Here is a 13,102-nt window from a genome sequence, read left to right as displayed (position 1 = left end):
GTGCCGCTGATTGGCAGCAGCGGTCAAGCGATGTCTCCCTCCGCGGAACCAGGAAATTAAATTAGTGGGAGACACAGGCTGCAGAATAGTGATGGTCCCTTGGGTAAGTGTATGTTTCATAGGGGGTTTTTTTTTTATCCATTGGGCCCCATTTTCACATATAAATCGATCCCTTTAATTTTACATGTAGAAAGCAAATATACATGGCCTTTCATTTTTTTTACTTCTAAAACTAGCAATTCAAAGTAACATTAATATATTGAGTTCAAAATGCTTCTTATTTTATTTTTTTATTTCTCTTAGCAAAATGATAAGGAAAAATCCTGACCTAAAAAGTCATTTCTTGGGGATTACTGATCTGCCAGAAGATCTTACAGAAAGTAACCAAGGACCTTGCGGTAAACGTACAATTTAATGAAATCATAAAATGTTTATGTGCCTCATGAAGAGGAATGTCATTAACGAGCTGGAAAATCAAAAGTATAAATAAAAATTAAAGTGTATTCAAGAATAAACGCCTTTTAATTACTAACCTGTCACTCCTATCTTCCCAGCGCTCGATCCCCCTCAGCAGTCTCATGGCATTGTTTATGTCACATGGGCTCTGCAGCCTATCAGCGGTCACTGATGGGATGCAGTATTCATAGTTCTGTCAGATAGAACAGTCATTGATGATAATGAGACTGCTGAAAACTCTTTCAAGTGTGAAAATTGCAAAACCTTTATTTGCTCTTCTTTTTCTTTTTTATACAGATTGTGATATGGAAAAATAAACATAACTACAATTTAAGAAAAAAAAAATACATTTACTAAAGACTCTGCTTTAAACAATAAATCATTTTGGGTCTTTCATTAATTCCCTATGTGGCTGCAATGTGTTCCCAATAGAGCATGTATGGGGCAGCTGTCAGGCGTCTACCGATCAGTTCAGGTCCCAATGGTCAGCAAGTTATCACCATTTCTGTCGAAAAGTAATAATTTGCTTTAACTGGACAACCCCTTTAAGTCATTTCCTGATAATTACTACACAGTATAATATATATCCAAAACGACAGAAAAGCATTGCCGTTAAAAATAATTTTTATTAAAGCATGATAGCCAAACCATAAAAACACATAAAAGGAGAAAATTCCGGTCCAGAGAGCCAAACATAGGTTAGGGCAGGGGTCCCCAACCTTTTTTGCACCAGGGACCGGCTTCAAGCAAAACCATTCTTCCATGGCCCGGCAGGGCGAGGATGGAGGTGTCAGGGGCGGGGCTTTGGTCATAAGGGGGCGGGGCTATGGACAGGTTTAGTAGTCAGTGCATACTTATCATAATATAACATTTATAATGTGAATGTGACTCAACTCACCATAGGTTTTGAAGTGGGAGCACTGGGCTTGTTTCCCTGTATCAGTGGGAGCACTGGGCTTGTTTTCCTCCAACAAGACGGTCCCATCTAGGGGTGATGGGAGACAGCGACACCCGAAGTGTGTTCCTTATGTCCAGTCTACTCCGTAATCGCGTTTTTGCTGCTGTCATTGCAGAAAATCCAGTTTCACACAGATAGGATGTTGGAAATGGAAGCAGAGTTTTCAGTGCTTTTGTGGCGATCTCAGGATATTCTGCCTTGACTTTAATCCAGAACGTTGGGAGATTTGACATCTCAAACATACTTTTAAGGCTACCATCATTTGCAATCTCAAGCAGTTGGTCTTCTTCAAGCACGGACAAGGTTGATTCACCTGGCTTGTTCACAAATGGGTTGCGAATCCATTCCTTCCTAGTTCGTGGGTCTTTTGTGGTTGGAAAGTAATGCTCAAACTGTACTGAAAGCTGAGATAGATGATCATGCACCAGCTGGGAGAATGAAGGTTCAGGCTCGCTCTCTTCCAAAATCCCTGCTGATATTTGAAACATATCAAATATTCCTGTTCTCACTCGCCATCCCCACACTTCTAGTTTGGCTTTAAATGCAGCAACTTTATCTGCCAACTTGAAGGCAGTTGTCATTCTCCCCTGAAGTGACAGATTAAGTTTGTTCAACAAGTTGAATATGTCACATAAGTAAGCAAGTTTTGTGACCCATTCCTTACTACTGAAATGTGCTGCAAGTGGTGATTCTTTTTCTAAAAGAAATGTATGAAGCGGTAAGCGGTTCTCGTAATTCAAAAACTCTGGCCAGTGCTCTACCTTTAGAAAGCCATCTGACTTCAGTGTGTAAGAGACGCTTGTGCTCCGCATCCATCTCCTCACAGAGCTACTCAAACAGACGTGAGTTAAGGGCGCATTGTTGTGAGTTCATTTTCCCCTTCGTCACTGAGGTCTGGTGAACTCCCTATTCTGGTAAAGGAAGGTAATGAGCCTGATTATCAGGCACCTGAGCCTAATGAGGATGACTGGCTGAGTGGAGTCACAGACTGGATATAAGGCTGCCGACGCCCTTCTGCCCTGTGGGTGATTTCTCTGTGGACTTCTAGGACACCAGTCTGATTCCTGCTCCTCTAAAGCTAAGTTTTCTGTTTTGCCTGTTAGCATTTTTGTTTTGTTTTTTTGTTTTCCTCGCTTTTCTGTATTCTGCCATTCCCTGCTGGGGTGAGCTGAATCTCCTTTTGCCTGTAGCTCTGTCTTCAGAATATTCCTGAGTACTGACATAGCTTTTTTGAAGCCTAGCGTCTTCAGGGCCTTTTTCACTGTCAGTCTGTTGGCTCTAATTTTCATAGGGTTTTTCACGGATTGCAGACAGCAGCCTTCCTGTCCTTTTCTATCTAGTTAGCTTGGGCCCCGTCTTTGCTCAGTCTATCTTTCTGTCTGTGTTAGTATTTTCATCTTGCTTCACCGTCATTATATGTTGGGGGCTGCCTATTGCTTTGGGGTCTGCTCTGGGGCAGTTTAGATTTCCCCTTTCTTTCTTTAGGCCTATTTAATTCTCCGGCTGTGATCGAGGGGTCTAGGGCATCGTAGGAACCCCCCACGGCTACTGCTAGTTGTGTTGATAGGTTCAGGGGTCTGCAATCCAATAGCTGCCAACTTCTCTGGTTTTCTGGACTTAGCTAGCATTTCTGTTTTTGCCTCCTACGGTGACTCAATCATAACAGCGCATGCTTTGATGTGATTAATAACTTTAATCACGTCTTGCAAAACGGTGTTAAGTTCAGGTGACATTTTTCGGCTAGCCAGCATTTCTCTATGGATGACACAGTGCGTAGACTCGCATTCAGATGCAACCTGATTGACCCGAGTAGTTAAACCAGAAAACCGTCCAGTCATGGCAGCTGCTCCGTCCGTGCATATACCTACACAAAATGACCAGTTTAATTTTCCTGATATGTAATCATCCAAAGACTTGAATAGTTCTGCACCTGTGGTGTTGGCTGCCAACAATAATGCACATAACATATCCTCATGCACATCCTCCTGGAAAATATATCGCACATAAACAAGCATCATTGCTTTGTTGTCAACATCAGCAGACTCATCAACCTGGATTGCATACCATGGTGACGTATTAATCCTCTCTAACAATTGTCCCTCGACGTCTTCTGCTATTTCATTAATTCGTCTAGTAACAGTGGTCGCTGAAAGAGGAACCTGTGCCACATTTTTAACTGCAGCCTCTCCAAAAAGTTTGTGGCAAATGTCCTTAGCAGCAGGCAGGATCAACTCTTCACCAATAGTGAAGGGCTTCTAAGGCTAATTTCACACTTGCTTTTTTTTGCAGCACGTTTTTAGCGCAAAAAAACGCATAGAAAAAAACGCATACAAACGCTGCGTTTTTTTCAAGCATTTTTATGCGCATGCAGGAAAAAAACGCAGCGTTTTTAGTGCGTTTGCGTTTTTTTACAGATTTTTGGGCAACCCCCAAAAAAGAAAAAAAAAACCCATTCAACAACACACAAGACCAATGGGACGTCAATGTCGGTGTGGTATGTTAATATATAGACCCTGTCTACAGTATTCTTCAGATTTGCTTGATTCTTCTCGTGTCAACATGGATCTGCGCTGGAAGAGTTTCCACTTCAACTTGGATTTGGACATCGCGATGGCTCAGGCGTATGCAGTTGCTTGCCATGAACAAAGGAAGAGCGAGAGGCAGCAAAGACGGCGCGGCGGCGTATGTGGATACATCCGATTGTTGAACTCCGGGAGAGCCGTGGGGCATACCACACCCTCTACAGTGAGCTACAGGCAAACCCGGAGAAATTTACAGATTATATCCGGATGTCCCGAGAAAGCTTCAGGGATTTGCTTGCTCGTGTCCAACAATCCATCCGGAGACAGGACACACATCTCCGTCGTGCGATTCCTCCTGAGGAACGGCTACTGGTGACATTACGGTACGTAATATTTAAAAACCAAGGGGTGCGGTCTGATGGTTTTTTTTAAACTTTAGTATTCAAAACCTTGGGTAATTAGTTTTCGTGAATGTACTAATATTTTATTATATTTTTATTATATTTTGTTCACAGATTCCTGGCGACTGGAGAAACCCTATCTTCACTACACTTCCAGTACCGTATTGGAATCTCTACCTTGTCTGGAATTGTTGCTGACACCTGCCGGGCTCTCTGGAATGTTCTTTGTCCAGAATTTATGCCCCTGCCCACCGCTGAAAAGTGGATGGAAATTGCTGACACATTCTGGACAGTCTGCAATTTCCCCAACTGTTTGGGAGCTGTTGATGGTAAACACATACGGATCATCAAACCCAAAAGAACAGGATCTGAGTACTATAATTACAAAAAGTACTTTTCAATAGTACTCATGGCCATTGCGGATGCCGGATGTATGTTTGTAGCAGTGGACATTGGAGCATTTGGCCGTGGTAATGACTCACAGGCTTTTAAAAACTCAGACATGGGCCGGAGGTTGTATGGCAACCAATTTAATTTCCCTATGCCACGGCCTCTTCCCCACACCGAAGCTCCGCCACTGCCCTTTGTAATGGTTGGGGATGAGGCTTTTCAAATGTGCTCAAACCTACTGAAACCCTACTCCAGCCGTGACTTGGACCACACCAAAAAAATATTTAATTACAGGCTGACCAGGGCCAGAAGAACTGTCGAGTGTGCTTTTGGGATTCTTGTCTCAAGATGGCGAATTCTCGGCACGGCCATTAATCTTAAACTTGAAACAGTCGATGAGGTGGTGAAGGCCTGTGTGGTTCTACATAATTTTGTGATGGCTAAAGAGCACCCAACCTTTGAGCTGGACGATGATGCTCCTAACCCATTTCCTGAATTCACTCAGCACCCTCTCAGGTCATCCGTTGAAGTTGGCCAAATGAGGGACCAATTTGCGGCCTACTTCATTTCTGATGTAGGACGGGTGCACTGGCAAGATGAAATGTAATGTTTTCGTTTTGTTTATGGTAATAAAAAACCTTATTTGATACCATTACTGAGTGCACTATATTTTTTACACTCCAATTAAATAAAAAACTTTACATATGTTCAATACAAAGGCGTAGTCTAGTCATATGACTATACTAGACCTTTGTATTGAACATATGCTAAATACAAAGGCCTAGTCCAGTCATATGACTATGCCTTGGTTTTTAACATATACGTGTATTTACCCATCAGTGTGTGTGAGCGGCGCCAAAACCATTAATCAAACTTTGTAATGGTGAACCACAAATGTAAATTTATTTTTAACCACAAAAATATAAACTTTATTTTTTTCGGCGTTTGGGGGCAGATGGTTGCAATTTGGGGGTGTGCAGGGAAGATGCAACACTTGCAGTTGAAGACGGTGTTTGAGGGGAAGGGGCAACAAAACTTGTGGGGGAAGGTAGTCCAGTTAAGGGAATTAAACTAGGAACACTTGGAGGAGAGGAAATGGGTTCAGGAACATTTCTTCGAAGTGCATGTCGCCGTAGGCTTGTCTGCCTGGACCTACTTTGCCCCAATGCCCGCCTTGATAGATTTTGCCTAGAACTTGGGGCAAATATGGAATGGAGGTCCCCTGTCTGCTGCTGTGGCTGATGCTGCTGTGGCTGCTGCTGAGGTGGCTGCTGCTGTTGCTGCTGTGGCTGCTGCTGCTGCTGTGGCTGCTGCTGCGGTGGCTGTTGCTGCTGTGGCTGCTGCTGATGCTCCTGATGCTCTTGGTTGGCAGTGCTCGTCCTTGCAGGGCTGGTGGCGGCAGTGATGGTCCAGGTTTGCGGAGTGGTGGTGGCAGGGCTACTACATGTTGTTGTAGCGGCAGGGCTGTTCCATGTTTGCCTAGTGGTGTCTGAGCTCCACGCATGCATGGTGGTGGCGGTGGTGCTCCAGACAGGAGCAGCGCTTGCCATGGTGGTGTTGGTGAAGTGACCAGCTGCACTGAGACTTGTGGTGGTGTAACGGTGGGTGTCCTGGCTTTGAATTGATGTGTCCATGCAGTGGTATGCAGCACAAGTCGATAGTGAGGTGAAGCGAGTCAATGGTGGCACAGGTGGAAATGACACCACTGACTGCTGCCCGTACCGATTATGCTGCATAGCCTGCAAGAAAGCATTGTTGCAGGCCTGCAGCACATTCAGCTGTTGCTCAGGACTAAGGTGTTCCGCCATGCCCTTTTCAATCTTACTAAAAAAATGGTGCGCTGGTCTGTTGAGGTCGGACTCCTGACGGTCAAGGTGCTGTTCGACAGAATTGAAGCGGTGTTCAAAGTGGTTAAAACCACGTTCCATTAGTGCAAAACCGCTTTCAACTCTGTCGGACAGCGACTTGAGGCTGGCATTAAAGGCCTCGCTCAAGTGCATAAACTCGGGCAAGACATTCCTGTCCAAGGCCCTCTGCCGCTGGCGGGTAGTGCCCGCATAACCAGTGGCAGAGACCTGGGACAGGGGAACACCTGATGGCCCAGCTTCCTGGTCACCAGCTGTGTGTGTGGCTGACCTGCAAGGTGCTTCCTGGCTGTCGGATGGCTGCGATGGGTCAGAGGACGTCCGAGGAAGGACCGCTCCAGGGCCAGGTTGCAGGGTGCTGCTCCAGGTGCTGTGGAAGAAAGGAAAATCATTACTACCAAGCCTTTACAAGAAGCATCAGCTGTGGATTAGAAAAACACAGATTAATAAAAATAAAAACCCAAAATTTTGAATACTTACGATCTCGTGGCAAGGACCGGTCTTAGGAACTGCAACGCGTGATAGTGACGGTATCTAGTTCTGGTCCTTGACGCAGATCCACTGCGAACATGGCCCTCAGCACGAACATCACTGTTGAAGCGGTCCTTGATCGAACGCCAACGTGTTCGGACTTTGTCCACTGTTGGAAAAAAATAAACAGTGCCATCAAGGACAACAGTCACTGCGGCACAATACAGCAATACAATACTCAAAGCAGTCACTGTAGAGCCCGATGACACTGTTGGGTTTCCTGCTAGAATATATCTAGCAGGAAACCCAACAGTGCCATCAAGGACAACAGTCACTGCGGCACAATACAGCAATACAATACTCAAAGCAGTCACTGTAGAGCCCGATGACACTGTTGGGTTTCCTGCTAGAATATATCTAGCACGAAACCCAACAGTGCCATCAAGGACAACAGTCAATGCGGCACAATACAGCAATACAATACACAAAGCAGTCACTGTAGAGCCCGATGACACTGTTGGGTTTCCTGCTAGAATATATCTAGCAGGAAACCCAACAGTGCCATCAAGGACAACAGTCACTGCGGCACAATACAGCAATACAATACTCAAAGCAGTCACTGTAGAGCCCGATGACACTGTTGGGTTTCCTGCTAGAATATATCTAGCACGAAACCCAACAGTGCCATCAAGGACAACAGTCAATGCGGCACAATACAGCAATACAATACACAAAGCAGTCACTGTAGAGCCCGATGACACTGTTGGGTTTCCTGCTAGAATATATCTAGCACGAAACCCAACAGTGCCATCAAGGACAACAGTCAATGCGGCACAATACAGCAATACAATACTCAAAGCAGTCACTGTAGAGCCCGATGACACTGTTGGGTTTCCTGCTAGAATATATCTAGCAGGAAACCCAACAGTGCCATCAAGGACAACAGTCACTGCGGCACAATACAGAGCAGGGAAATACTTACTAAACGCCTTTTTGGAGGATGCTGTGGCGCTGTCCCAGCCATCCATCAACGCTGCGGCCACCTCATTCCATAGCCGCCGTGTCACCACATTGTCCTTGTACAGCCGGTCACGGCTGTCCCACAATGGAGCACGCTCCTGGACCTGGCTGATGAGCTGCTCATTATCCAGGTAGACGTCTTCATCCCGTTGTGGAACCTAGACAAAACACATTCATTAGAATAATCAAATTTAAGTTGAATAAAAACGCATACGTGCGCATGACAATGCGCACATGTGCGCGCCCATGTTAAATATAGGGGAAAAAAGCGCATGCGCACGTATGCGTTTTTTTCAAGCGCAAAAAAACGCAAATGTGAAACCAGCCTTAGCCTTAGGCTAGTTTCACACTTGCTTTTTTTTGCAGCGCGTTTTTCCCGCAAAAAAAGCATTGAAAAAACGCATACAAAAGCATACAACTGCTGCGTTTTTTTCAAGCATTTTTATGAGCATGCATGAAAAAAACGCAGCGTTTTTATGCGTTTGTATGCGTTTTTAGTGCGTTTTTACCGCGTTTGCGGTTTTTTCCAACATTAGGTGGCCCCTCACACTAACCCAAACCATGACTTTACTAACCCTAACCCTAACCCTGACCCTAACCCTTAACCAAACCATACTTAACCCTAACCCAAACCCTAAACCCTAACTAACCCTAACCCTGACCCTAACCCTTAACCAAACCATACTTAACCCTAACCCAAACCCTAAACCCTAACTAACCCTGACCCTGACCCTAACCCCAACCCTAACCCTAAACCCCCTTAACTAACCCTAACTCTAACCCAAACCCTTAAATTCCATGGTTAACAAAAAAAAACGCATGTGCAAAAAAACGCATACATAAGCATGCCAATGCGCACATATGCGCACCCATAGACTTATATTGGGTGTCTTGCTGTAAAAAAACGCATTGCGCGCGCATGTGTTTTTTTGAGGCAAATCGGACGCACAAAAAATGTAACAGGTTGCATTTTGTGCGCCCGAGCGCATACCGCAAAAAAACGCATGCGCGGTAAAACGCGTACAAACGCATGTGTATGCGCACATAAGCGCATCCCATGCAAAGTATAGGAAAAAAACGCATGCGCTATTTAGCGCTAAATTACCGCGAAAAAAAACGCAAATGTGAAACCAGCCTTAGCAATGCGGTTAGCCACCAAAAATTATGCTCTCAGTGCAGACACATTTGTTGATGTGGTGGCCTTCAATAATTTCTTCTGTCCTTCATGTTCATGCTTTTTTCTTTCAAAAAACTCCAAAAGCTTGTCTTTTGATGCAGGGTGCTTGGTCTGTAAGTGGCGAGCCAGTTTTGAAGGCTTCATGGCCTCATTGGATAGCCGGTCGCCACATATCACACAGAGAGGTGAACCCATAATTTAAGTAGGACTCATTGTATTTTCTTTTAAATGCAGCTTTCTTTTTTTTTAGCAGTCATGGAGTCTTCATCTGTCTCATCATTAGGTCTTTCTCGCTTCCACTCTCTCTCCCTTATATATATGGCTCCGCTCCCACTCTCCCTCCTTTGTATATATGGCTCCGCTCCCACTCTCCCTCCCCTGTATATATGGCTCCGCTCCCACTCTCCCTCCCCTGTATATATGGCTCCGCTCCCACTCTCCCTCCCCTGTATATATGGCTCCGCTCCCACTCTCCCTCCCCTGTATATATGGCTCCGCTCCCACTCTCCCTCCCCTGTATATATGGCTCCGCTCCCACCCTCCCTCCCATGTATATATGGCTCCGCTCCCACTCTCCCTCCCCTGTATATATGGCTCCGCTCCCACTCTCTCTCCCTTATATATATGGCTCTGCTCCCTCTCCCTCCCTTGTATATATGGCTCTGCTCCCTCTCTCTCCCTTGTATATATGGCTCCGCTCCCACTCTCTCTCCCTTATATATATGGCTCTGTTCCCACTCTCCCTCCCCTGTATATATGGCTCAGCTCCCTCTCCCCTCCCTTGTATATATGACTCCTCTCCCAACCGTGTATGTATGGCAGGGCTCCCCCATCCTCCCCCATCATGCTTACCCTCACATCACTGAACTTCCTTCCCGTCGCTGAACTTCCCTCCCTGCATCTCGCGGCGCTTCAGCTTCTTCCTGTGCGGAGCGGTCACGTGCTACCGCTCATTAAGGTCCATGAATATGGACGCCACGCCTAAATTGTAAAAGATGCTACATATGCACTTTGGTTGATTGTACTATATGCATAGATATTTATACTTTTGTGCAGCTTTTTTTTAGTTGTTGACATCATTTAGATTTTAGAGCACTATGGGCTCATACTCTATACCCTGCCACATGTATACCTATGTTTATTGTACCTTTATAAGGTGACTCAGTACACACCGCCTATATGTGCTGTTTTTTTGCATGCCTCTACACACTGACTACTCAGTAAAACCTTTTGGTATAAATATAGGGGCTGCGGTTACTGTACAGGAGGTAGGACACTTTGTATATACTGAATAGGTGCAGTTATAGCAGCATACATGTATATGTAGCATCTTTTACAATTTATGCTGGTCTGTGCAGAGAGGAGAGTGTGAACCGTGGTGGAAGGCCTTTCCACAGTCATTATGACAAGCTTATAATAGATTCTTATTTTGTATCTTCCACGGGTACATCTGTTCTCACACGTGTACTCTAACCTATGTTTGGTTCTCTGGACCGGAATCTCCTTTTATGTGTTTTTATGGTTTGGCTATCATGCTTTAATAAAAATTATTTTTAATAGCAATGCTTTTCTGTCGTTTTGGATATTTATTTTTCTGAAGTGCCATTATTGGTAGGCTTGATATTTTGGATATATACAGTATGATATGTGTTACATTTTTTCTTTATAGGAGGATTTTCTGAAACATATGCTGCACTATGTGATTACAATGGATTTCTTATTCGAGAAGAAATCCAGTGGGTATGTTTTAGTTTTGTCATAATATAATTTTTTGTGATTAAAGGTGTTTTTCATGCTTATAACATTGATGATTCTTTGGGTGCAGTCAAACGTTCGCATAAATTGGACTGAGGTCGGAACACAGTGCACAGATCGGCTGGCAGCTCTCCCGGCATAGAAATTCATGAAGCTGTCATGTTTGGGTCAGGAGAGCCACCAGCCAGTCTGTGTTCTGCTTTCCAATCCCAGTCCAATTTATATGACCATCTTACTATGCCCTTACGATAGGTGATAGGTCATCAGTCTCCGATCAACGTGGGTCTGATCTACACCAATGTAGTTTAGTTGTTGCCAAAAATTTCAGCTCTGCTCCTAGTGATTTAAATAGTAGCTACCGCTACATAGTGTGCCGAGCTCTGTTGTTCCTTCAGTACATCCGGCCACCGCTGTAGATGAAAACAGCTGATTGGTGGGGACAGGTTAGGTATTGGACCTCAAGGTAAGAATAGGTGTTATAATACATGCCACAATATATGAAATGTATTATACCTGTTGCGTACCACCAGCAATATGTTATTGTAGAAAATTTTAGAGGTCAAGCACATGCAGACAAAGCTAAAAAGAAGAAATGTGGAGTCCTGCAGAAAGAACTGCGCCTTGGCTAGCAAGCAAGTGGGGGAGAGTAGCTCCAACCTAAGCAACCAGTTGGTCGCTGCTGGATGAGACCAGCCCAACTGCATGAGTTTTGCCTCTACTATGGCCGGGGTCACACTTGCAAGAAACTCACACAAGTCTCGAGTCTCAATACCCGGCACTGCCGTCGGCACTCAGACTGGAGCCCTCAGCTGCATAGAAATACATGCAACCGCACACTCCGGTCCCGTGTGCCGGGGGCAGTGCCGGGTATTGAGATGCGAGACTTGTTGGGAGTTTCTCACAAGTGTGACCCCTGGCCTAATATAGGAAGAGGTTGCTGCTACTGAGTTGAGTTTCGAGGCTTATTCCTGTATGTAAAGAGTGCGTCCACCATAAAGGCATGGATTTGTATAGTATAAAGGCTTCTCCCTGAATTTCACAAAACACCCTTGTAGAAAATATTGTACTATCCTGCAGCTTACACCCAGTTAAGGTATGTGAGTCTATTTGGTGAGTTTGTTTGTTTTTTATTTTAGCAGAAACTGAGTAGAAACTCCAAGTTGTTGGGAAGTTTTGAAGGAGGATTTGGAGAGTTTCTGCTCCAAAAAACTCCTTGAAAAAACATGTTTACAGAGTTTTTTCCATAAAATGAAAGATGATCTGAATGAGTGCAATATTCTGCTTTTCTTGTTGACAATTGTGTGTATGTTGATAACCATTTTACAGGACATTGATAACATATATCACAATCAGGAGTCTCGAGAGTTCAGAATATCAGATTTCATGCACTTGGATGCCAGGTAAGAATAAGAAATGTAATAATGTTTATAATCTGCAATGCTGATTTTTTTATTTCTGACCATTTACCTCTTTTATGATGCAGTTTTTTTTTAATTTCATCTCCACCTTTAAAGAGCCTTTTTCTTGTTTCCATCAATATAGCCATACAAGATTTTTTTTTGTGAAATGACCTTTTTAGAATGTCATCATTTGGGGCCCATATTGAGTGCGCTTTTATTCCATTTTTTGTGAGATGAGCAATTCTGACATTTTTCTTTTACATTTTTGTATCGGGATCACTCTGCCGTGTAAACGACATATTAACGTCTCGCGCAGACGACCGTGGTTTCGGTCCGAATGTGATCCGTCAAAACACGGAATCACGCTCGGACCAATGTTATTCAATGAGGCCGAGCACATGTCCGATTTTTGTCCTTTGGAATGATTGCAGCGCTCACGATTTGCCTCCAATCGGATGGCGATCAACCATTCGTCTCTAGAGGTCCAGAAAAGACATGCGAGTGTGGACTGATTTTCACGGACAGACTGAATGGAGAAGATGGAGAAACTTTTTTTTTTTTATTTCTTCTTATTTCTTCACACCTGAGAAAATTGGATCACACGCTGATCAGAGTGTAAGGCTGGAGTCACACTGCCATAATTCTCTTGCGAGTATTGCATCATAAAACTCATACTGGCCGGCACCT

General features: G+C 44.3%; 1 protein-coding gene across 1 annotated transcript in view; it reads left to right on the top strand.

The window, feature by feature from the left end:
• The window catches only part of LOC141092340 (F-actin-uncapping protein LRRC16A-like), a 56,851-nt gene that overhangs the window by 20,219 nt on the left and 23,530 nt on the right, over positions 1-13,102 (top strand). The window contains exons 6-8 of the mRNA XM_073578405.1: positions 304-398; positions 10,930-11,000; positions 12,342-12,415. Coding sequence (XP_073434506.1) covers positions 304-398; positions 10,930-11,000; positions 12,342-12,415 — 240 coding nt within the window. The remainder of the gene's footprint in view (positions 1-303; positions 399-10,929; positions 11,001-12,341; positions 12,416-13,102) is intronic.

This window comes from Dendrobates tinctorius, unplaced genomic scaffold (assembly GCF_039654945.1).
Source record: "Dendrobates tinctorius isolate UK_male_01 unplaced genomic scaffold, ASM3965494v1 ptg000059l, whole genome shotgun sequence".
Taxonomy (NCBI): domain Eukaryota; kingdom Metazoa; phylum Chordata; class Amphibia; order Anura; family Dendrobatidae; genus Dendrobates; species Dendrobates tinctorius.
The sequence above is the reverse complement of the archived record's forward strand: the minus strand, read 5'-3'. Positions and strand labels throughout refer to the sequence as shown.